Here is a 26,174-nt window from a genome sequence, read left to right as displayed (position 1 = left end):
TATTTTAGTAGCGACAGGGTTTCACTGTATTGCCCAGGCTGGTCTCCAACTCCTGAGTAATAAAAATTCTTATTGTGCTAAAACACTAAGCAATTTTTCCTGCAGATTTTTAATTTACCACAGTACATAGTTTTAATTTAGAAAAAAAGCAATTAGTAGCATGCTTCTTTAAGGGTGGGAATAATCTTTTTAAAAATACAGTGGTTATCCCTTTATGGTTTGGAAGTATTTACTTTTGGGATTCTCATGTATGATCATTTCAAATTTTATACTTATTCATACTGATTTCATGTTTGAGAAAATTTATGGTTCAAATTGTAATGTTTACAAATCTCAACTTTCAATTATGGCAAAGTGGACATTCACAACAGCTTCAGAAGAGAAAAGAAAATCAGTGATATAACAAACATTTAAGTATCATTTACGGCAGCCCTATAAGAAGGCTAGCCATAATTCCCTATTTCATTCTGAAAGTGATATCCTATTAGCTTTCATTCCATAAGCCTAGGAGAAAAGTATAAAACCTAAAATTACCTATGTCTTAAACAATACTACACCTAAAAAGATGATTGTCATAGTAGATAGACTGGAATTGTCCATCAAAATAGGAAATTGATACCCAATTTATAGTCTATGATGAAATTTAGGCTTGAATAAGTGAGTTTGTAGTTTTAATATAATGTACTTCAAACTATTAAAAAAACTGAGTCTATTGTCCAAGTATGTTTAAACATGGCACTGGTTAGAGTAGTCTGATAACTATTAAAAAGAATTTTTTTTAGGCCGGCCACAGTGGCTCACACCTGTAATCCCAGCACTTTAGGAGGCCGAGGCGGGTGGATCACTTGAGGTCAGGAGTTCGAGACCAACCTGGCCAACATGGTGAAACCCCATCTCTACTAAAAATACAAAATTAGCTGGTCGTGGTGGCACACGCCTGTAATCCCAGCTACTTGGGAGGCTGAGGCAGGAGAATCTCTTGAACCCAGGAGGCGGAGGTTGCAGTGAGCTGAGATCGCGCCATTGCATTCCAGCCTGGGCAACGAGCAAAACTCCATCTCAAAAAAAAAAAAAATTATTAATTTTTAAAACCACAAAAGAAATTAACAAAAATATTTTAAAATTAAGAATGGTGCTTCAATCAGTTATTAAATTAGTTATACTTAATACAGTTCTCTTTATCCAATTAAAGGCATATCACCCTACATCATCCTGACACCCTTCCCGTCAATAGGTGATTGATTCCATTCACACATCAATTATTTTTCCTTAAACACAAGGCATGCTTAAGTCTTTTTGTTCAAAACTCAGTGAAGCTGGAACATAGTGTAGTATTAGGCTTTGAAATTCTAGTTTGAGGAAGATGAATCACTTTTTTTTTTTAAGTGGTCCCATTATCCAGGAAAGACTGAGAGGTACAGCAAAAATAGTTGTAAAGTATCAATGTATAAGAGCGCAGGAGACTGGGGGAAAGGGCTGGGTTTTCTAAGCAAGTGTTACCTTATTCAACCTCAAAGTTATTGGCTTTACAAAGGTTGGGGTCAGAGGTCACATTCACAATGTCAAGTGTTTTCTACTGTACTTTTGATTACCACTACTGTCCTCAAATTAATATCCACAAGGAGCCTGAGTCAGTTCCATGAATTTTAAATGGTATAATATCTGCTCTACTACTCTCCAGTGCAAAAACAATGATTTGGTTATTCAAACAACAAAGCATCAGATCCTATGGATGTTTTCACTGATTTTTCAGAAATAATAAATTACCAAATTTTAATATTTATTCAAGAAAAAGGCTGTTATAATTATTTCTGAATTTAATACTGTAATTGAAAAGTCTTATGAATAGTTGGCTGTTTTATTTAAAATATAATGAATCAGCAAATGTAACATCTGTTTGGGTGGTAAAACAGACTCCTGAGATAATTTCTCTATTTTAAGATAATATTGGATCAGATAGATTTAATCTTCCAAAGAATACTGGTGTAAAAAGTTGCTTTGCAGTTACATTTTATCATGCAAAAATAACCTCTACTTAATTTCTGCAGTGAATGTATTTAAGTGTATATTAAACATCTCCTACACTCTTTCATGCAAATAAATATGTCAACTGAAGTAACCAAACATTGATACTTGGCAACATTCTATAGGTTCACAAATTGGCATTGCACGTATTTACTATCCTCTTATCCTCCCCAACCCTATCATCCTTGGGAGAGGTTTGAAGGCCCAGATTTTTATAGCACACCATGCATCTAATATTAAAAACTCTACTTCATGTGCGAATATATCATCAACTTGCAGAACACAAGTGGTCTCATAGAGACACAGCAATACGAGTGAAGGCATTTTATTCAGTGGAAGCATTTTCTCAGATGAGCCTACTCACCTTTGATATGGAAGTCCAGTAAGAAAAAATCTGTAGCCGGAAATGCCAAGACAGGACTAAATTAATCATAGCTGCTGCAAATATACAAATTAACAACCTCCCGTTCCTCACTAAATCCTATCCTACTTAGGTTAGGCCATCCCTTAGCTAATGCCCCCTTTTCTGCCTCATAGAGACACATAAAACACTGATGAAAGAAAAATTGTTCCAAAATCAAAATTCAGTATGAGGCATAAAAATGACAACTGGGAATATATTTCCCCTATTTAATGGACATTTTCCTATGTTTTTAAATGTGATTAAAGCAATTTTTTTCCACAGCCTATTAAGCCCCAATATACATAATTTACTACTCCGTAATAATACTTAAATATGGATCAAGAAAATAAAGGACTACTACAGCCTAAGAATCTGCTGGTGTCTCAGTTTGACATACTTAGGTTTTTCAGGTTATATCACTAATTTATCATCAGTTTAAATAAAAATTTGCAGGTGATTTTAAAGCTAAGAATAAATATCCAGCTTTCTGTTAAGATCTTCATATCCTAATTTCAACTCCAAATTAGCCCATTTTATCCAAACACAAGCCTCTCAAAATAGAGGCTTATGAATGAGATACAGCCACAACCTAATTACAGCAGCATGAACAATGCCACTAGGATGTCCTCACAGAACTTAAATAAATTCAGCCCACAATGGGTATGGGTACATAATATACACATACTGTATCATTGCATACCAATATATTTACAAATATGTACACATATATACAAAAAGTATACACAGAGATTGCATGTAGCATCACAAAAATATACATATGCCATTACAAATAAAATAAGAATTTCAAATAAATAAGGTCAACAAAAGAGCCCTCAAGGTAAATACCCTCTATGATTTCCAAACACACACAGGAACATATACACCCAAAACATCACCAGGAGACTCATAGCATTCATATTCATATCAAATCTTTTACTCAGGGTGGGGAGGTGGTTTTGAATCACTGGCAATGGCCAAATTAGCAGACCTTGGTACCTGACTATATTTCCAGTCCAGAGTGTTCTCTGTATATCAGGCTGATTACAAGTCTCCATAAATAAAATTTTTCAGCTGGGTCCAAACTGCTTCTCAGAGACAGAAAGTTACTCTATCACACATGTCAGAGATTAAACTTGGAGGAGAGTGCTAAAGAAAGCTCCATAATACCTAATACATAAATCTGATTTGTCGCTTTTCCCATTATCCTGACTAAATCAGTATAATTACCACATAATCTGTTTCAGGGAATTCTATTGCACAAAGGAAATAAAGGGCAGTAGCCAGAAGTTGGAGGGGAGGGAACCACCCGGATCCTCTATCAGGAAAACTCCAGCCACAATTGGATTGCACTTTGCTTCTGAAATCCTGAAACATTTCAATTTGGTAAAAATAAACAGGGTACAATAAATTCTGTGCTTTGAAAGGTTTGAGAGCACCACTTTCTAAGAGAAACACACACATGCAAATGAAGAATACATCCTGGCTAGAATAAAAGATAAAATGTCAGACTTGTGGATTTTTACAACAAAAATTTGATACTGTTTTGTGCCAAAATACAAATCCCTAATTATTCTTTCTTGTTCGTTATAGAAAGCAGTCTGAGCTACTGAGAAGACTGGGCTGAGATGAGGAGATCTGAGTTTTAGTTCTAGCTCTATCACTATGAATAGCTTTTTGGGTCTCAGCTTTCTCTTCTGTAAAATAGAGAAGATAGTTGCTTTACCAACTTCATAAATATACAGATAAAGAAAGAGAAAATTCCACTGTGCTTCATTTTGTTTTGTGTATAACTGACTTCTTGCAGTCTTATGCTTTCTATGTTGTTTACAGTGATACTTAAGAGAGATGAGAGACTATCAGAATCTCCAGGGACAGTTTGTGCAATTTGAAAACAAAGGAGTGCTTTTTCCCTTTGCTTTGCTCTGTTCTTAGTTCCAATATTTAAATTTTTATGAATTATAAAATTAAATACATTAGGGTTTAAATTTTTTTATAAAGGGCAGGTGGTATGCATTTTTAAAAAATGAAATTCTTTGCCACTATCAGCTCAAGCCCATTGGGCAACTGTCCTTTTAGATGATTCTTCTCCCTTGATTAAAGAAATACAGAAGCTGGGTGAGGTACAAGGAGGATTTATTAAACTGTATGTTTAGGCTGGGCGTGGTGGCTCATGCCTGTAATCCCAGCACTTTGGGAGGCCGAGGCCAACGGATCACCTGAAATCAGGAGTTCGAGACCAGCCTGACCAACATGGTGAAACCCCATCTCAAAATACAAAATTAGCTGGTGTGGTGGCACATGCCTGTAATCCCAGCTACTGGGGAGGCTGAGGCAGGAGAATCACTTGAAACCGGAAGGCGGAGGTTGCAGTGAGCTGAGATCCTGCCACCACACTGCAGCCTGAGTAACAAGAGTGAAAGTCCATCTCAAAAACAAAAAACAAAAAAACTATGTTTAAAACTTTCATAAAAAGAAAGAAAAGGCAAAGTGTTCATGCAAATGTGACCCTCCTAATGAAGCCTACCCTGATCATCACTTTTTCTTTTCTTTTTTTCCAGAGACGAGGTCTTGCTTTGTCATCTAGGCTGGAGTGCAGTGGTGCAATCACAGCTCACTGCAGCCACAAACTCCTGGGCTCAAGTGACCCTCCCACCTCGGCCTCCCAGGTAGCTGGGACTAATAGGGTCATGCCACCATGCCCTGCTTCATCACTCTTTTAAACATTGTTCTTCTCTTAAGAAAACAAACAAAAGATTTACCTTACCATAATCTATGCTTTTCCATCCTACTTAACATTTTCTAACATAAATCACTTATGTTTATTGCCTTACTCCTTCTACTAGAATGTAAGCTTCATGAACACGAGGATTTTTAAGTCTATTTTGTTTGCTTCCCCAATGCCCAGAAGAAAATCTGGAGTATAGTCTTTGTTTAATACGCATTTTTTTGAAGGCATCAATGAAACAATAACATTTTCCAGCACAGTTTTCCTCTCTTTGAAGATTCAAGATCACTTCAGTCCACTTTAGATTTTTAACTACCAGTAAGGAATTACACTATTAGCTTAAGGGGCAACGTCATAAGGGTCAATGTTGTGATTTCTAAGACCCTCATTTTTAGACAAGCATGTTTCTAATCATAAAAGCTCTGATTTCCTCAGGAGACTCTCTGTCTGTACTAGTTTCTGAAACAGCTAAGTGGGACCCAGATTTTCTTGAACAAAATCTAGGTAAATATGACTTACAAAAGAAAAGGTTGTGTACACTACAAACAGGGTAAATAGTTCTCTTGGTGGTTGGAGTGGGGAAATCAATATTTTTGGAACCAAGAGTCCAAATTACAGAATCAGAGTTGGAAAGGACCTGGGCCAACCTCTTCATTTTACAGATGAGAGTGCTAACAAGCAGAGACATGAAGACAGTTGTCAAAGGGCATAACGATTAAGTTACCAGGAAAGCCAGGACTAGAACTTAGGTCTCCTAGTTCCCAGACCAGTGTTCTTTATGCTTAATGGGGGAGGATAAAGCTCAGAACAGTAAATACTATTTTAAACATTAGAGGACAGGAAACTCTGTGTTGGTAGGAGCATAACTGGCACAGGACTTAAGGGGAATTGAAACAAGAGGTCAGAAAACTGAAGATAGTCTATTGCTGTAGTTCAATGAACACTGTTACTAAAGGAAAGCTATGAAGTTTATTAAGATACTGAAAAAAAAGTAAAGCAGTCTTTACCTGAAAATGAAAACCCACTAGCAAAGGAAATCTCTTTCCAGGGTAACTTTTCCCAAGCTTTCTGAAATACTGTTTGAAAGAACAAACAAAAAAATTTTTAAAAAGTAAACAGGCCAGGTACAGTGGCTCACACCTGTAATCCTAGCACTTTGGGAGGTTGAGGCAGGAGGATCACTTGAGCCCAGGAGTTTGAGGCCGGCCTGCTCAACAAAGTGAGACCACGTCTCTACAAAAAATTAAAAAATAAAGAAAATTAGCCAGGCATGGTGGCGCATGCCTGTAGTCCCAGCTACTTGGGAGGCTGAGGTGAGAAGATTGCCTGAATCCAGGAATTTGAGGCTGCAGTGAGCCATGAATGTACCACTGCACCCCAACCTGGGCAACAAAGCAAGACTCTGTCTCTTAAAAAAAAAAAAAAAAAAAAAAGTAAAATACTCCCCAAGTCCCCAAACCCCAAAACAGTAACTTTGGACTTCAGGTTTGAAAAATCAGCAAATCAGAGCAGGAATGGGAATAACTTAGACTCAAATTAGTCTCTATGCCAGAAATGAAAACCAAGTTAAAAATAATAGCCAGGTGCGGTGGCTCACGCCTGTAATCCCAGCACTTTGGGAAGCTGAGGCAGGCAAATCACAAGGTCAGGAGTTTGAGACCAGCCTGACCAACATGGTGAAACCCCGTCTCTACTAAAAATACAAAAATTAGCCAGGCATGGTGGCGGGCACCTGTAATCCCAGCTACTCGGGAGGCTGAGGCAGGAAAATTGCTTGAACCTGGGAGGCGGAGGTTGCAGTGAGCCGAGATAGCGCCACTGCACTCCAACCTGGGCAACAAAAGCAAGACTCTGTCTCAAAAAAAATAAATAAATTTAGAGTATAATTTACTTAGGGCCATGGGAAAGAGATATCAAAAGCAATCAGCTCACTTCTCCTGGGACTGCCAGATGTGATCCTGTACAGAAAATTAGGTATAAGGCCTTTTCATTCATAGATTTCTGAAATTGAATGCTGCATAATCAAAAAGGAGGGAGGACTTCATAGCAAGTGACTGTGAAATTATAAAGGGAATGACAGGGAAGGAAAACACAAAAAAGAAAAATCTTTATAATATACACTGAGTCCTACTTAAGATAATAAAAATTTTGTGCATGAATATAAAATACTAAATACAGGGAATGTTAATAAATCTTATTTCCAAATTACCAATGCAAAATCAACTTACATTTTAGGTTTCATAACACCCAGTTACCCCTTACCAAAATTTAAAACATCTATTACTTTGAAGTCTCATAAATTTGAATGAGGCAAAAAATTAAAACTTTATGTCACAGACATCAATCCAGTCTTTAAATGTGATCTCATAAACCAAGAGTTTAAATAGAATTCCTATTGGAGACATTGTATTATGAAACCAATGACATGGTTTTTTGACTAAAATATTTCAAAGTTGTTTCCTTTTTCATTTCCAGCATTCACAGACTACAAAGAAAATATGCAAATAAATCTCATAATACTCATACATTCCAAGTAATATTACCACCTCAAGTCCTCAATCAAGATGTAGCCTTCAGATGCAATTCAATCCAATTTCTGAAATTATGACAGTATTGAAAGAAATTAAATGATTTCAAAAACTGGCTTGATCATGTTTCAAAGAATCAAACATTTTTCTACCAGCTAAGTTGGAATGAGAAAAAATATATTATGGAGGGACTCTGTTCTTGATTTTCAGTAGTCCATGGTGGCTAGCTTCATCATTATGAACCATTACATATTTCCAAATCCAGACATTTAACTTAGGTCCAAGTATAAGAGTTGGATTTACCTCATTATACAAAAATAAATGATTTACTCTTCTCAGGGTGAGAATAGTGACTATTTGAGTGTAGGATTAGAAGTTGGAGGTAAATATCCATCCCTCAAAATCAAAAAATAAAAATTCCAAGGTTAAGATTTTAAAAGACCTGAAAGGTTGCATTTTAAAACAGTTACCCTAAAAGTGTGAACATTTTTTTGTTTGTTTTTAAAATGGTGGCCCTAAATTAAAAAATAAAAACTAAGTAACACCACTATGTGTCTTATCACATTAGAAAACTGCACCATTTAAAATTTGTGGAAAATGAAAACTTGTTTCGACAACAGGGTTTTTGTTTTAATAGTCATCAATGGTATTCTCAAAGAACACGTTTCGAACATCTAGAATGGATGCTAATTCCAAAATGTGCTTCTGGAGATGAGGATTCTCCACTGTTTCATCCCTTGGCAGTTGTGGATATGATTCTGGATAATTTCGTGTTTCCTGGTAGGCAAAGAAGAGAAAAGTCAAGTTTTGTAGTCTAATGAAAGAAAATTATACACATTGATAACAGTGTCAAGGAGTAATATGTATTTTCACTTTTATATTGGAATGATTCTTATTAATATATTTGTTGAATATTGAATTGCTGATATTTAACCATTTTGACCTCTAAAAATGACAGTTTCAGATGAATCAATGTAATATATTCATTTAGTGAGTTATTCCACAAATGTTTACTGAGGCCTATTGTTGCTAGACACTATGCTCTGTATCATGTGGAAACCATATAATTCATGCTACTGGGGGGAAAATCCTAACACATATAGAATTTCAACAAGTATATGTTAAATAAATAAAAAGATATTGCTTTGGAAATTAAAATGAGGCTGGGGCAGCCGGGCACCATGGCTCACGCCTGTAATCCCAGCACTTTGGGAGGCCGAAGCGGGCAGATCATGAGGTCAGGAGTTTGAGACCAGCCTGGCCAACATGCTGAAACCCCATCTCTACTAAAATACAAAAATTAGCCGGGCATGGTGGTGGGCACCTGTCATCTCAGCTACTCAGGAGGCTGAGGCAGGAGAACTGCTTGAACCCGGGAGGCGGAGGTTGCAGTGAGTTGAGATCATGCCATTGCACTCCAGCCCAGGTGTTTCACCATGTTGGCCAGGCTGGTCTCGAAGCCCTGAACTCAGGTGATCTGCCCGCCTCAGCCTCCCAAAGTGTTGGGATTACAGGCGTGAGCCACCGTGCCCGGCCTAGAAATTCTTCTTCATTTGGTAAGTTCTATAAACTATAATCCTGCCATACATTTAAAATTTCCTGAAGAAGTTGCTACTTTTCTGTACATCTCATGCAACAGTTCATACATACAAATGTTAACTTCTCTCTACCTATAGGACTCACTCACACATTACAAAAATAATTTTTTTTTTTTTTTTGAGATAAAATCTCACTGTGTTGCCCAGGCAGGCTTACTGCAACCTTGCAATGAGCTCAAGCAATCCTCCCACCTCAGTCTCCCAAGAAGCTGGCACCACAGGTGTGCACAACCATGCGCAGCTAATTTTTGTATTTTTTGTAGAGACAGGGTCTTGCCATGTTGGTCTTGAACTCCTGAGCTCAACCAATCTACACGCCTCGGGCCTCCCCAAGTGCTGGGATTACAGGCGTGAGCCACTGCACCCAGCCCTAATTAGAGGTTTAAATACTACTGTTTCAGAAATTGAAAAAGCAGACAGAAAATCAACAAAAATACAGAAGATACAAAGAACACTCTTCAATTTAGTTTAATATCAAATGGAACAAATTGACATTTTTATATCATTCCATCTAGTAATAGCAGAATACACTGAATTCAAGTGCAGATAAAACCACTGCCAAGATAATTCACATGCTTGGGTTAAAAAACAAACTGAATAAATTTTAAAACTGAAACTATACAGTTAAAGCAATGCTTAAAAGGTAAGTACTTCTGTGCTCAGTAGTTACACAATCCTCCCACTGAAACATCACAGCAATCTCATGAGGTAGCTTCTGTTATCATTTTACAGATAAGTAAACTAAGGCTAAGAAAGGTGAGATCACTCTTCAATGTCACACAGCTAGTGAGAGGCACCTTGTATTTTTTTAGTAACAGTTTTAAGATACAATTAACATACCATACAATTCACCCATTTAAAGTATACAATTCAGTGGCATTTAGTATATCCAGAAAGTTGTTTAACTATCACCACAACCAATTTTAGAGCATTTCGTCACCCCCAAAAGAAGCTCTTTATTCTTTAGCAGATCCCTCCCCCATTCGCCCCAGTCCCCTCCCTCAGCCCTGGATAACCGCGCATGTGCTTCTGGTATCAAAAAATTTGCTTATTCTGGACATTCCATATAAATAAGTCATATAATATGTGGTCAAAAATAAAAGGTGGCCGGGCGTGGTGGCTCACCCTTGTAATCCCAGCACACTGGGAGGCCAAAGCAGGCGGATCATCTGAGGTCAGGAATTTAAGACCAGCCTGGCCAACATGGTGAAACCTCATCTCTACTAAAAATACAAAAAATTAGCTGGGTGTGGTGGTGCACATCTGTACTACCCAGCTACTTGAGAGGGTGAGGCAGGAGAATTGCTTGAGCCCAAGAGGCGGAGGTTGCAGCGAGCCAAGATCGCGCCACTGCACTCCAGCCTAGGCGACAGAGCAAGACTCCGTCAAAAAAAAAAAAAAAAAAAAAAAAAATTAAAGATAAATGCTTGTGTTAGAAGAGAAGGTTTCAGATCTAAGCTTAAAACACTATAATATATATTAAAGTAAAAAGGAAAGAATAATAAAGTATGAATGGAAATAAATGAAACAGAAAAGAGAAACAGCTACTCAGGGGATGGAGATGGGAGGATCTCTTGAGCCCAGGAGTTCCAGGCCAGCCTTGACAAAATAGCAAGACACTGTCTCAAAAATTTAAAATAAATAAGGCCGGGTGTGATGGCCTTATTCATTTTTTAGTTTCTACCAAAAAATACAAAAATTAGCTGGGCATGGTGGCGGGTGCCTGTAATCCCAGCTACTTGGGAGGCTGAGGCATGAGAATCGCTTGAACCCGGGAGGCAGAGGTTGCAGTGAGCTGAGAGCACACCACTGCCCTCCTGACTGGGCAACAGAGTGAGACTCTGTCTCAAAAAAATTTTTTTTAAATAAATAAATACATACATAAGTGAAAAAAAAAAAGAAACAAACAGTAGTGAAAAAAACAAAAGTTAATGGAAGTTTACCAAGACAGAAAAAGAAAGAAAAAACAAATTACTAATAAGGGATATGAAAGATCACTACAGTGCCTACAGGAATAAAAGGACAATGGAAAATTATAAACAATATTATGCCAATAAATTAGATAAATGCCTTTCAAGGCACAAATTATCAAAATTGACTAAGAAGTAACAGAATACATAAACAGCCCTTTGAAAATGGATTCATAATTTTAAACCTAAAAAAGAAAATTCCAGGCCCAGGTGGCTTCAAGGAAGAAATAATTCTAATCTAAACAAACTTTTTAAGAAATAGAAGAGAATGAAGAACATATCAACTCCATTTATGAGGTCAGCGCTATCCTGATAACAAAACCACATGAAGACATTACGAGAAAAATAAAAACCAAAATCATTCATAAAACAGATATAAAAATCCATAATGAAATATTAGCAAATTCAACCCAGCAATGCAAAAAGGACAATATATGACCACAAAATGGGTTTAATAGCTATGCAAGGTTGGTTTAACTTTTTTTTTTTTTTTTTGAAATGGAGTTTCACTCTTGTTGCCCAGGCTGGAGTGCAATGGCACAATCTTGGCTCACCACAACTTCCGCCTGCTGGGTTCAAGAGATTTTCCTGCCTCAGCCACCCTAGTAGCTGGGATTACAGGCATGCGCCACCACGCCTGGCTAATTTTTGTATTTTTAGTAGAGACAGGGTTTCTCCATGTTGGTCAGGTTGGTCTCGAACTCCCAACCTCAGGTGATCTGCCCACCTCGGCCTCCCAAAGTGCTGGGATTACAGGCGTGAGCCACCGCGCCTGGCTGATTTAACATTAAAAGATCAATTAATGTTATTCACTCCATTAACAGAATATATTAGATCAGTAGATGCAGAAAAAAGTTTTGCGAATCATCCATACCCATTCCTGATACAAACTCTTAGTAAATTAAGAATGGAAGGGAGCTCAGTCAATCTGAGAAAGGGTATCTATGAATAACCAACAATTTACATCATAATTTATGGTTAAAGACTAACATCTTTCCCCTAAAATCAGGAAGAAGGCAAGGATGTCCATTTTCACTACTTTTATTCAACATTTTACTAGAAGACCTAGCCCTGATATAAAGCACTAATAACAATAAAAGGCATATAGATTGGAAAAAAAGAAGTAAAGCTGTTTTTTGTTTAAGGATGGATGACATGATCCTGTATATAGAAAATTTTAAGGAACATGTAAAAAAGCTAAAAGAACTAACAAAATTTAGCAAGACTGCAGGACACAAGGTCAACTGTACTTTTTTTTTTTTTAAGAAAGGGTTTCTCATTCTTTCACCCAGGCTGGAGAGCAGTGGCATGATCATGACTCAGGGTAGCCTTGACCTCCCAGGCTCAAGTGATCCTGTTACCTTGGCCTCCCAGATAACTGGGGCTATGGGCATGTGCCACCACAGCCCAAGTAATTTTTTGTATTTTTTGTAGAGACGGGGTTTCACCATGTTGCCCAGCTGGTCTCCAACTCCTGGGATCAAGTGATCTGCCTGCCTCAGCTTCCCAAAGTGCTGGCATTAAAGGAGTGAGCCAGCATACCCAGCCACAAGGCCAGTGTTTTAAAAGTGCATTTCTATGTATTAGCAACAAGCAACTGAAAAATGAAATAAAAATAATTCAATTTTTTTTTTTTTTTGAGTTGGAGTCTCACTCTGTTGCCCAGGCTGGAGTGCAGTGGTGCAATCTCGGCTCATTGCAACCTCCGCCTCCCAGGTTCAAGTGATTCTCTTGCCTCAGCCTCCCAAGTAGCTGGGACTACAGGCATACGCCACCACACCCGGCTAATTTTTTTTTTTTTTTTTTTTGTATTTTTAGTACAGATGAGGTTTCAACACGTTGGCCAGGCTGGTCTCCAACTCCTGACCTTGTGATCCACCCGCCTCTGCCTCCCAAAGTGCTGAGATTAGAGGTGTGAGGTACCGCGCCTGGCCAAATAATTCAATTTTTTTTTTAAAAAAAAGACGGAGTCTCACTCTGTTGCCCAGGCTGGAGTGCAATGGCACGACCTCGGCTCACCACAACCTCCGCCTCCCGGGATCAAGTGATTCTCCCTGCCTCAGCCTCCCGAGTAGCTGGGATTACAGGCACCTGCCACCACACACAGCTAATTTTTGTATTTTTAGTAGAGATATGGTTTCGCCTCGTTGGCCAGGCTGGCCTTTAACTCCTGACCTCAGGTGACCTGCCCACCTTGGCCTCCCAAAGTGCTGGGATTACAGGTATGAGCCACCATGTCCAGCCAAATAATTCAATTTTTAAAGCATACTGGAACATAAAATATTTTGGAATAAATTATGAAACACATGCAAGACCTGTATGATAAAAACTATAAAATCCTGGTGAAAGAAACTAAACATATAAGTAAATGAAGATATATACCATTATTATTGACTGGAAGATTCAATATTATTAAAATAGTAATTCCCCACGGGTGAATTATATATAGATTTTTAATACAATTCCAAGCAAAATGTGACATGGATGCTAAAATTTATATAGACGTACAAAGGAACTAAAACAACCAAAATACCTAAAAATCTTTTGGGGAAGGGGACTCTCCCTATCAGATTTTAAGACTTTTTTAAAGCTACAATAGTAAAGGCAGTAGTGTATTTGAGACAAATCCTGTAGATCAATGGAAGAGAATTTAGAGTTCAGAAATATCCTTATACATATATGCTTAATTGATTTTCAACAAAGTTACCAAAGTAACTCAATGGGAAAAGAAAAATCTTTTCAACATATGGTACTAGGACAACTGCATATGCATATTAAAAAACTTTAACCTTTATCTCACACTTTAAACAAAAATTAACTCAAAATAAACCATAGACCTACATGTAAAAGCTGAAACTATAGAATTCCTAGAAGAAAACAGGAGAAGGCCAGGCGTGGTGGCTCACGCCTGTAATCCCAGCACTTTGGGAGGTGAAGGCAGAGGCATCACTTGAGGTCAGGAATTCGAGATCAGCCTGGCCAACATAGTGAAAACCCCTCTCTACTAAAAAAAAAAAATTAGCTGGGTGTGGTGGTGGGCACCTGTAATACCAGCTACTCGGGAGGCTGAGGAAGGAGAATCGCTTGAATCCGGGAGGCAGAGGTTGCAGTGAGCCAAGATTGTGCCACTGCACTCCAGCCTGGGTGACAGAGTGAGACTCAGTCTCAAAAAAAAAAAAAAAAAAAAGAACAAACAAAAAAACAAAATCTCTGTAACTTTAAGTAAAGATTTCTGGGATAATACACAAAAACACAAATCAGAGAAGAAAAAACTCAGATTTTTCATCGTAGCTTCAATTTGTATTCAACTAAACTTTTAATTTTGATGAAATTTTATTTTTTAAGAATTTTGTTCCCCTTCCTGTGTCCATGTGTTCTCATTGTTCAATGGGAGGGATAGCATTAGGAGATATACCTAATGCTAAATGACGAGTTAATGGGTGCAGCACACCAACATGGCACATGTATACATATGTAACAAACCTGCATGTTGTGCACATGTACCCTAAAACTTAAAGTATAATAATAAAATTTTAAAAAAAAGCATTTCAAATGAAAAAAAAAAGAATTTTGATGAAATTTTAAATACCCCTACATATCCATCAGAATGGTCAGATTTAAAAGTCTGACAACAATGTTGGCAAGAATGAAAAGCAACCTTCAAAAGCTACTGGTGGGAATGTAACTATGGTACAACCACTTTGAGATAAGGTCTAGCAATTTCATATATATATATATATATATATATATACACACACACACACACACACACACACATATATATATATATAAGTTCTAGGGTACATGTGCCATGCAGGTTTGTTACATATGTATACATGTGCCATGTTGGTGTGCTACACCCATTAACTCGTCATTTACATTAGGTATATCTCCTAACGCTATCCCTCCCCCATCCCCCCCCACCCCACAATAGGCCCCGATGTGTAATGTTCCCCTTCCTGTGTCCAAGTGTTCTCATTGTTCAGTTCCCACCTATGAGTGAGAAGATGTGGTGTTTGGTTTTTTGTCCTTGTGACAGTTTGCTGAGAATGATGGTTTCCAGCTTCATCAATGTCCCTACAAAGGACATGAACTCATCCTTTTTTATGGATGCATAGTATTCCATGGTGTATATGTGCCACATTTGCTTAATCCAGTCTATCATTGATGGACATTTGGGTTGGTTCCAAGTCTTTGCTACTGTGAATAGTGCCGCAATAAACATATATGTGCATGTGTCTTTATAGCAGCATGATTTATAATCTTTTGGGTATATACCCAGTAATGGGATGGCTGGGTCAAACGGTATTTCTAGTTCTAGATCCCTGAGGAATCACTGCAATTTCTTATAAAACTAAACACATACCAATACTATGACCAAAAAAATTCAAAACAAATGTCTGTGCAAAGGCTTGTACAAGCCTTTTTATAATAAAAAGCAGTTTTATTTCTATTAGCCAACTATTTATTTATTTAAAGACAGGAACTCCCTCTCTCACCCAGGCTGGAATGCAGTGGCATGATCATAATTCACTGTAACATGGAACTCCTGGGGCTCAAGTGACACCCCAGCTTTGGCCTCCTGAAGTATTCAGATTACAGACAGGAGCCACCATGCCCTGGCCCGTAATAGCCAACACTGTACAACTGCCATGTATTCATCAGGAGGAGAATGCCTGAACTGTGGTATGCTCAGACAATGGAATACTACTCAGTAACAAAAAGGAATGAGCTACTGATATCTGAAACAACAGGAATGAATCTCAAGCACAATGCAATGCTTAGTCACAGAAGGTTTACACAAGAGTCCATACTGTGTGAGTCAAGTTCACAAACAGATGCAAGTAATCTCGAGTGAAAACAATCAAAAGAGTGACAGCCTCTGGGGTAATGGGTACTGGACTGACTAAAAAGGAGGATAGAAGGAACAATCTGGAATGATGCTATCTTGTATAAATTGATAAAGGTTTAGGTTACACAGATGTATTTCCTCAAAACTCACTTAATGGTAAACTTTAATTTTGTGCATTTCACTGTATGTAAACTTTACATAAAAAAGAATTAGTAGGTGGGTCACAGTGGCTCATGCCTATTACCCCACTTTGGGAGGCCAAGGTGGGAGGATTGCTTGAGGCCAGAAGTTTGAGGCCACCCTGGGCAATGCAGCAAAACCCATCTCTACAAAAAAATTTAAAAATTAGCTGGGCATGTTGGTGCACCGTACTCAGGTGGTCCCAGCTATTCAGGAGGCTAGAAGCAGGAGGACTGCTTGAGCCCAGGAGACTGAGGCTGCAGTAAGCTACAATTGCATCCCTGTACTCCAAACTGCATGACAGACAGAGACTCTGTCTCAAATTAAAAAAAAAAAAAAAAAAATTAGTAGTTGGGCAGTGGCAATGTGCCTATAGTTCCAGCTACGTTTGATGCTGAGGCAGGAGGATAGCTTGAATCCAGAAGTTCAAGATCAGCCTAGGCAACATAGGAAGATCTCATCTCATTAAAAAAAAAAAAAAAAGTAAACATATTACATATATGCATGATGAAGTGTTTGTGGGTGACGTCCGCAATTTACTTCAAAATGCATTAAAAAATAAGATGGTGTCAGGCGTGGTGGCTCATCCCTGTAATCCTAGAACTTTGGGAGGCTGAGGCGGTTGGATCACCTGAGGCCAGGAGTTCGAGACCAGCCTGGCCAATATGGTGAAACTCCATCTCTACTAAAAATACAAAAATTAGCTGGGTGTGGTGGCACACACCTGTAATCCCAGCTACTCGGGAGGCTGAGGCAGGAGAATTGCTTGAACCCAGGAGGCGGAAGTTGCAGTGAGCAGAGATCACGCCATTGTACTCCAGCCTAGGCAACAGAGTAAGACTCCATCTCAAAAAAACAAAAAAAAGATCTACTGATGAATGGTAAGACGAATCCATAAATGGACAAATATGTCAGAACTCAAATATAGCTGACCCCTGAACAATGCAGGGGTTAGGGATGCTGAGCCCCCTCCCTAACACAGTTAAAAATCCATGTATAACTTTCAACTCCCTGAAAAATCCATGTATAACTTTTAACTACCTGAAATTTAACTAATAAATGTCCTTTGTGGCAGTTTTTTTTTTTTTTTTTTTTTTTTTTCCAGAAAAGGTACTTTCTTCTGCACTAAAAACCTGTTCAGGCAGGTATCCTTTCTCCTCAGTGGCACCTGGGAACTTGTCTGCTGCCTCTTGGTTGGCAGAAGCTGCTTCTCGTATTAACATTTTTAAAGCCAAAGATCTTTCGAAAATTATCAAACCCTTTCTTTGCCAGAATTTAATTCTCTAGCTGTAGATCCTTCACTTTCCTTTTGCTTTGTTATATAATGAGTTTGCTTTTTCTCAAATCATAATATATGTCTTTTTTTTTTTGGTGGGGCGGTGGGGGATGGAGTCTTGCTCTGTCGCCCAGGCTGGAGTGCAGTGGTGTGATCTCAGCTCACTGCAACCTCCACCTTCTGGGTTCAAGCAGTTCTCCTGTCTCAGCCTCCCGAGTAGCTGAGACTACAGGCTCACGCCACGACGCCCAGCTAATTTTTGTATTTTTAGTAGAGATGAGAGTTTCACCATATTGGTCAGGCTGGTCTTGAATTCTTGACCTAAGGTGACCAACCCGCTGTGGCCTGCCAAAGTGCTGGGATTACAGGTGTGAGCTACTGTGCCTGGTCTGTAAGTATGTCTTATAGCAACCTTGCACCTACATAAATGCTACATTTTCATTATGAGATAAAAAGGTATTTCACAAAAAGTGTAAGGTTTTCATGGCTGCTAACATAGCTACAGTGATGGCTTCACAGATTTTCTTTTCTTTTTTTACAACACTCCTTACTGGATTAATTATCTTAAAATGGCACGCAACCACAATGGCAAACCTTGATCTATGGTACATATCAAGCAATTCAACTTATAGCCTACCAGTAACTGGAAACCTTACAGATAACATAAACAGTCAATTAACAAATACTTTGTATGTTATATGTATTATATATTGTTTTTTCTTTTTCTTTCTTTTTCTTTTTTTTTGAGACAGTCTTGCTCTGTCACCCAGGCTGGAGTGCAGTCGCGTGATCTTGGCTCACTGCAACCTCCACCTCCCAGGTTCAGGTGATTCTCGTGTCTCAGCCTCCTGAGTAGCCGGGATTACAGGTGCATGCCACCACAGCTGGCTAATTTTTATATTTTTAGTAGAGATGGGGTTTCACCATGTTGGCCAGGCTGGTCTTGAACTCCTGACCTCAGGTGATGTACCCTCCTCAGCCTCCCATAGTGCTGGGATTACAGGCGTGAGCCACCACACCCAGCCTATATACTGTATTCTTACAATACAGTTAGCTAGAGAAAAGAATTTTTTCCCCCCCGAGACGGAGTTTTGCTTTTGTTACCCAGGCTGGAGTACAATGGTGCAATCTTGGCTCACTGCAACCTCTGCCTCCCAGGTTCAAGCCATTCTCCTGTCTCAGCCTCCCAAGCAGCTGGGATTACAGGTGCTCACACCATGCTCGGCTAATTTTTGTATTTTTAGTAGAGACGGGGTTTCACCATGTTGGCCAGGCTGGTCTTGAACTCCTGACCTCATGATCTGCCCACCTTGGCCTCCCGAAGTGCTGGGATTACAGGCGTGAGCCACAGCATCAGGCTGAGAAAAGAAAATGTTACTAAGAAAATTGGCCAGGGCTGAGCACGGTGGCTCACACCTGTAATCCTAGCACTTTAGGAGGCTGAGGCAGGAGGATCACTTGAGGCCAGGAGTTCGAGACCAGGTTGGCCAACATGGCGAAATCCCACCTCTACTAAAAATACAAAAATTAGGCGGGCATGGTGGAACATGCCTGTAATCCCAGCTACTCAGGATGCTGAGGCAGAATAATCTCTTGAACCCCGGAGGTGCAGGTTGCAGTGAGCTGAGATCGCGCCACTGTGCTCCAGCCTTCCAACCTGGGCAACAGAGTGAGAATCTGTCTCAAAAAAAAAAAAAAAAAAAAAAGGAAAAAGAAAATCATAAGGAAGAGAAATATATTTACTATTCATTAAATGGAAGTGGATTATCATAAAGGTCTTCATCCTCATTGCCTTCACATTGAGTAGGCTGTGGAGGAGGAGGAGGGGTTGGTCTTGCTGTCTCAGGGGTGGCAGAGAGAGGAGAGGTGAAGGAGATGGAAGGGGAGGCAGGAGAGACAGGCAACTGGGTATAATTTTATGCAAATATGTCATAATTTGTGTCTGACATTTCTGCTTTTTCATTTCTCTAAAATGTTTCTATATGGCACCAATCCTTCCACTATTTGCTTTCATTTCAGTGTCCATTATCATAGAAGCATCCATCTCATAGAAGTCAAAAGCCCAATCCTGAATAATCTAAACCCTTCTGCTGGGTTGTCTAATGTCCATTTGTTTTCTGCCACTGCTTCTTCTATGTCTGCTTCCTGGCACTGGTTCAGAAACATTCATGTCCACCCCACGTCATCTTCTGTTAATTCTTCTGGTGTGGTGTCTATTAGCTCTTGAATTTCTCCAAGATCTGTATCTCGAAACCCTTCACTCCCCACCCTTTTCGCCACATCCACAATCTCTTTCATGATTTCCTTGATTGTCACAAATCCTCTGACGTCATGCACAACATCTAGACACAGTTTTCTCCAGCAGGAATGGTTCCAGGCTTGATGGCTTTCAAGCCTTTTTCTGTAATAATGATGGCATTTCCAATGGTGGAATCCTTTCAGGCTTTCATGATGTTCTCTCCATTGGGGGTTCTCTCCATTGGGGGTTCTCTTCCATAGTTTTGATAATACATACTCTGTGTAATGAAACTTAAAGGTCCTTAGGACCTCCCATCTAGAGGCTGACATTGTGTTCTGGGGCAAGTAGGCCACTTTGATACCTTCAGTATAGAATTAATGGGGTTCTGGACAGCCACGGCATTGCCAAATATCAAAAAAACTTTAAAAGGTAGTCCCTTACTGGCAAGGTACTTCCTGATTTCAAGGACACAGCATCAACGAAACTAATCTGGAAGAAAGTTCCTGTTGTCCAGACCTTCTTGTTGTACTGGCAGCTGGTGTTTATCTTTTCTGTCAAGGTGCATGAGCAGCTTTATAGATAAAGACTGTCCTGATCATAAACCCAAGTGCATTTGCACAAAACAACAGAGTTGTCTATCCCTTCCTGTTTAAATCCTGGTGTTCACTTCTCTTCCTTACTAATAAATGTCTTTTGTGGCAGGTTTTTTTTTTTTTTTTCCAGAAAAGGTACTTTCTGGGAACTTGTCTGCTGCCTCTTGGTTGGCAGAAGCTGCTTCTCGTGTTATATTAACATTTTTAAAGCCAAAGCTCTTTAGAAAATTATCAAACCCTTTCTTGCCAGAATTTAATTCTCTAGCTGTAGATCCTTCACTTTCCTTTTGCTTTGTTATATAATGAGTTTGCTTTTTCTCAAATCATAATATATGTCTTTTTTTTGTGTGTATGTGGGGGGGAATGGAGTCTTGCTCTGTCGCCCAGGCTGGAGTGCAGTGGTGTGATCTCAGCTCACTGCAACCTCCGCCTTCTGGTTTCAAGCAGTTCTCCTGTCTCAGCCTCCCGAGTAGCTGAGACTACAGGCTCACGCCACGACACCCAGCTAATTTTTATATTTTTAGTAGAGACGAGGGTTTCACCATATTGGTCAGGCTGGTCTTGAAATGTTGACCTAAGGTGACCCACCCTCTGTGGCCTCCCAAAGTGCTGGGATTACAGGCGTGAGCTACTGTGCCCGGCCTGTAAGTATGTCTTATAGCAACCTTGCACCTACATAAACGCTACATTTTCATTATGAGATAAAAAGGTATTTCACAAAAAGTCTAAGGTTTTCATGCCTGCTAACGTAGCTACAGTGATGGCTTCACAAATTTTCTTTTCTTTTTTTACAACACTCCTTACTGGATTAATTTATCTTGAAATGGCAGGCAACCACAATGGCAAACCTTGATCTATGGTACATATCAAGCAATTCAACTTTTTCTTGTAATGTCATGACTTTTCATTGCTTCTTGGGAGCACTTGAAGCATCACTTCATATGGATCCCATGGTGTTATGCAAGGTTTACTACAGTACTGCACTAAACACAATAAAAAATATGTGAGAACCGCTAGAGATCATTTTTTATTACAATACACAATTTACTGGAGAGACAAACTGCTCATGGAAATGATGGGCATTCTAAGCAGTACTTGCAACACTTGAGCTTACTGCCAGAGCAACAGGATGTGGCTACCAAATTATTACAGTAGTACAGTAAGCACTACAGTGATTTTATGCAGTTATGATTTTTTAAAATTATACTTTAAGTTCTAGGGTACATGTGCACACGTGCAGGTTTGTTACATATGTATACATGTGCCATGTTGGTGTGCTACACCTATTAACTTGTCATTTACATTAGGTATATCTCCTAATGCTATCCCTCCCCCCTCCCCCGACCCCACAACAGGCCCCGGTGTGTGATGTTCCCCTTCCTGTGTCCATGTGCTCTCATTGTTCAATTCCCACCTATGAGTGAGAACATGTGGTGTTTGGTTTTTTGTCCTTCCATAAAAAATGATGAGTTCATGTCCTTTGTAGGGACATGGATGAAGCTGGAAACCATCATTCTCAGCAAACTATCGCAAGGACAGTTATGACTTAATATTGCATCATTACTTTTGTTTACACTTCTCTGGACTGTGAATGGTACCATATATGGTCTGTAAGTGTGTGCATAAATTTTAATCATTCATAATAGATTTGTATATATCTTATAGTAGTAAATGATAAAATAGACTAGTGTCTACATATATTTTATGTATTCATGATATACCTTTTTCTTAATTTATTCAATATTTCTTTTTTTGTATGATTTTATCTTTTTTCTCACTGGCACTGACCTACTGCACTTAAACACTTCCATCAGACTCAAAAAATAATTTTATTTCAGGAGAAAGAAAATATTTTACTTAGCTTCTGTTTATACTGTTTCATTATTAAGAGTTTTTTTTTTCTAAGAGATAGGATCTTGCTATGTTGCCCAGGCTGATCTCCAATTCCTGGCTTCAAGCAGTCCTCCTGCCTCAGCCTCCTGAGTAGCTGGGACTATAGGTATATGCCACTTCTCCCAGCTTGACTTTTTTTTTTTTTTTTTTTACTATAATGGAATGTGTTTTTATTCACCCATTGGAAAAGCCTTTGCTACATATTAATACAAACTTGTCACTAATAAATCCTTCTTTAAGTAAGAAAATAATATAACATGAGCATAACTTTGTGTGAGTTTTAATGTCCTGGAGCCTTGTTGCTTCATGTATAAAGTGCAGGTCAGTAAAAATTAAAATGAGGTAATATGGTATAATCGGCTTAACCCAATAAGTGTACAATAAAGGACGGCTGTAATTTTAACATGAATTCAACTGAAATCCTGATAGGGCAACACCAATAACAATGTTTCCTATATAGCTTACAAATTGTTCTTTGTCATCCCCTCATCTACCCAACGGGAATTAGAGCTAGCCTGTTAGGCTGCTTGACAGGACCACTGAATGCTGGAAATCAACCATATTCTATCCCCTCATTTAACAGATGGGAAAGCAGAGGCTCAGGGAGTTTGGGAAACTTGTCCACAAAGGGACAACTACTTTGTGGCTGAACTACGTCTAGGACCAGGCTCTCTTTATTGACACAAGTATCTCTTTCCTTTTTATGCCCCTTCACGTTTACAAAGCACCTCCTCAGCTCCATGATTTTGTTTATTATGCTACATCACTCAGCTCATGAAAATGGCTTTTTTTTCCTCCTTTCTTGTCATTGGAAGTTTTTTGCATTCTTGTAGCAGCTGATTCCATACTAACCCTTAAAATGAAAAAATAATAAAAAAATAAACACACAAACACACACACACACACACACACACACACACACACGTGAATATGTGGAAGAAACAGCACTAGGTCTCCCAGGACAACCCAGTGCAGGCCACACCCTGGCAGTCACAAAGCACATATAAGAAATTGTCTTCCCATGTGAATTGCTTTTGACACTTCAATGCTAAAGAGCTCAGAAGTGCTTCCACTTTGAAAGAAGCCCAGGAACATTGTAGCCTACCCGTTAATGTGTCTCATTTTGAGACAGAACAGTGAGCAGGTTAACCAGTTGCTCTTCATGTACTTCTTGCAGTAAGTCCTTCAAAGAATGAAGAGTGAAGATAATTCATTTCTCCTGCTGGAATTTTTCCTTCTTATTCTTTTGCTTTTTTAAAGGTTGTTATATTCAGGTATAGGGATAAGACATTATAAAAGATAAAGGATATCATATGAGGGAGGAAATCAGACAATCCAAAAAAATCTTCTGTAGAAATTAAAAATTAAAACTTGTGGGCAAGGTAGGAGGCAACACATTCTTTCCACAGAGCTGTTCCTCAAAAGCAGGAATGAAAAACAAAAAACGAAAAACAAAAAAACAGACCTCAGCTGCATAATGAAGCTGGGGTCTTGGCCTGACAGCTTTTAATATCCTTAAAACTGGGCTGGGCATCAAGCGTCTTCTCCAGAATAGGCCAAGGAAGACAAGTCCAGTTTGGTTTTTAAGGCTTTAGTGAGCTCTGCAGCGAGCACATCATGGAGGGACACGCTATCGTGGGAGTACACCCAGTTTTTCTCAGTCCAGTCATAACGCTTGAGTCCACTGGATGGAGAAGACAACCAGATTTGCTTGTTTGGTGTCTGCTTGTTGATCACGTAGGTTGCTAGATCTCCACCCAGTTTACCAGTTAAGACACCACTCCCAAAGGAAACATCATAGTCCTCAAACGTGTATGGCTTGTCTGCAAGGTCTTCAAAAAACTCTGCTAAAGAGTCCAGTGATTCCTCCGCTAGTCTTTCATAGGTGGTCTCATCTACAGAGCCTGGGTGGCCCAAAGTTCCCGATTTCCTCAAATTCATCAAATAGACACTCTGCTTTTTGACATTCCGAATCTGGTTGAGGCCATGGAGGTTCAAACTGGCATGGTGGGGTGCGCAGGCCACGGCGATTCCAGTGCGCAGGCCCCGGCAGCCACAGAGCGGGGCCAATTCTGCTGGCCGCAGGGCCCAGGTGAGCAATGTTTTCAATATTCCTAGGCTATGTAGTTCATCTGTTTTCCAAACTGTAGGAAATCTCCAAAATTTTTCCAATTTATTTTTTGGGGAAAAAAAAAAAAAAGGCTGTGTCTTAAGTGGAACTGCACAGTTGGCCTATGCAGTGGTACAATCAGAGCTCACTGCAGCCTCAAACCCCTGGGCTCAAGCAATTCTCCCACCTTAGCCTCCTGAAGAGCTGGGACTATAGGCACACATCACTACTCCTGGCTAATTTTAAAAATTTCTTTGTAGAAATGAGGTCTCACTATGTTACCCAGGCTGGTCTCAAACTCCTAGCCTGAAGTGATGCTCCTGTCTCGGCCTCCCAAAGTGCTGAGATTACAGGTGTGAGCCACTGCGCCTGGCCCATTGCACAGTTCTTTTACATTTTAAAATTACCATAATAAAACAGAAAGAAATAATATTCTGAAACCAAAAGCTGCAAAATATTTTTTTAACTGTTCAGGCATATTTGAAAAAAAAATTTTCCTTACAGAAGTGAAAAATATAATGGCTAAAATATTTAAAACCTCAATGAAGTGTTGTATAGGTACATCCATACACAAAAAAGCAACAGCTAGAAAACTGGACTATCAAGTCAAGCAAAAGACTTGAACACATTCTTTACAAAGAGAAAAACAGAACACATATGAGAAGTTGCTCAACCTTAACAGTAATCCTGGAAATAAAAATTAAAACCACAATGACCTACCACTTTACACTCAGCAGATTCACAAAAGCTATAAAGTATGATTGCAGCAAGTGTTGGAAAGGAAGGATTACAGAAATAGCAACTCTTATATCCTGCTGGTATAAGTGTAAACTGATACAATCGCTTTGGAACACAGTCTGGCATTACCTAGTAAAATTAAATATGCTTATATCCTCTGATCTTGCAATTCTACTATTAGGTATATTCCTCAGAGAAAATCTTATATATGTGTACCAGGAAACTGATACAAGAATTTCACAGTAACATCATTTTTTTTTCCCCAAGACTGAGTATTGCTCTGTTGCCCAGGCTGGAGTGCAGCGGCATGATCTCTGCTCACTGCAACCTCCGCCTCCTGGGTTCAGGCAATTCTCCTTCCTCAGCCTCCCGAGTAGCTGGGATTACAGGTGCATGCCAGCACGTCTGGCTAGTTTTTGTATTTTTAGTAGAGACAGGATTTCATCATGTTGGCCAGCCTGGTCTTGAACTCCTGAGCTTGTGATCTGCCTGCCTCTGCCTCCCAAAGTGCTGGGATTACAGGTGTGAGCCACTGCGCCTGGCCAGTATCATTTATACAATAATAAAAACTTGGAAGCAACCCAAATGTCCATTATCAGAAGAATAAGTGATTTGCAATATATAGTCAAACACTGCCTAGTGTTGCACAGTCAAACAAAATGAATGAATGAAAGCTATAGTCAATCAACATGGCTCAATCTCAGGAATAACTGGAAAAAAGGAAGCTGCAGAATACATACAATATGGATTCATAAATATGTTGTGTAGGAATAGAAATACATGCTGCAAAACTACAAAGAAAAATGAATGATTAAAAAAAAAAATTTCAGGGCTGGGTGCGGTGGCTCATGCCAATAATCCCAGCGCTTTGGAAGGCCAAGGCGGGTGGATCACCTGAGGTCAGGAGATCGAGACCAGCCTGGCCAATATGGTGAAACCCTGTATCTACTAAAAATACAAAAAATTAGCCAGGTGTGGTGGTGGGCGCCTATAATCCCAGCTACTACTTGGGAGTCTGAGCCAGGAGAATCGCTTGAACCCAGG

At 39.2% G+C, this 26,174-nt stretch overlaps 2 protein-coding genes across 8 annotated transcripts in view; both read right to left on the bottom strand.

Moving 5' to 3' along the window:
- Positions 1-2,334: 2,334 nt before the first annotated feature.
- Positions 2,335-26,174, bottom strand: part of SCAI (suppressor of cancer cell invasion) — a 197,400-nt gene continuing 173,560 nt past the window's right edge. For 3 of the 7 annotated variants that reach the window (XR_010148854.1, XR_010148855.1, XR_010148856.1), the window contains one exon: positions 7,760-8,458. Coding sequence is in view for 3 of the 7 variants with exons in the window: in XM_528477.8 (XP_528477.3) it covers positions 8,312-8,458 (147 nt within the window). In the remaining 4 variants the exon portion in view is untranslated. Of the gene's footprint in view, positions 8,459-26,174 lie in introns of all 7 variants that reach the window. The other 4 variants (XM_528477.8, XM_016961650.4, XR_010148853.1 and 1 more) reach the window with 2 other exon arrangements.
- LOC107976773 (frataxin, mitochondrial-like) lies at positions 23,718-25,256 on the bottom strand. The gene is made up of 2 exons (XM_063788030.1): positions 25,184-25,256; positions 23,718-24,414 (listed from the first exon to the last, which is right to left on the bottom strand). Exons 1-2 carry the CDS (start codon positions 25,254-25,256, stop codon positions 23,816-23,818), a joined length of 672 nt encoding a protein of 223 aa, XP_063644100.1. The 3' UTR covers positions 23,718-23,815.

The sequence above is a fragment of the Pan troglodytes genome, chromosome 11 (genome assembly GCF_028858775.2).
Source record: "Pan troglodytes isolate AG18354 chromosome 11, NHGRI_mPanTro3-v2.0_pri, whole genome shotgun sequence".
In the NCBI taxonomy this organism is placed as follows: Eukaryota; Metazoa; Chordata; class Mammalia; order Primates; family Hominidae; genus Pan; species Pan troglodytes.
The sequence above is the reverse complement of the archived record's forward strand: the minus strand, read 5'-3'. Positions and strand labels throughout refer to the sequence as shown.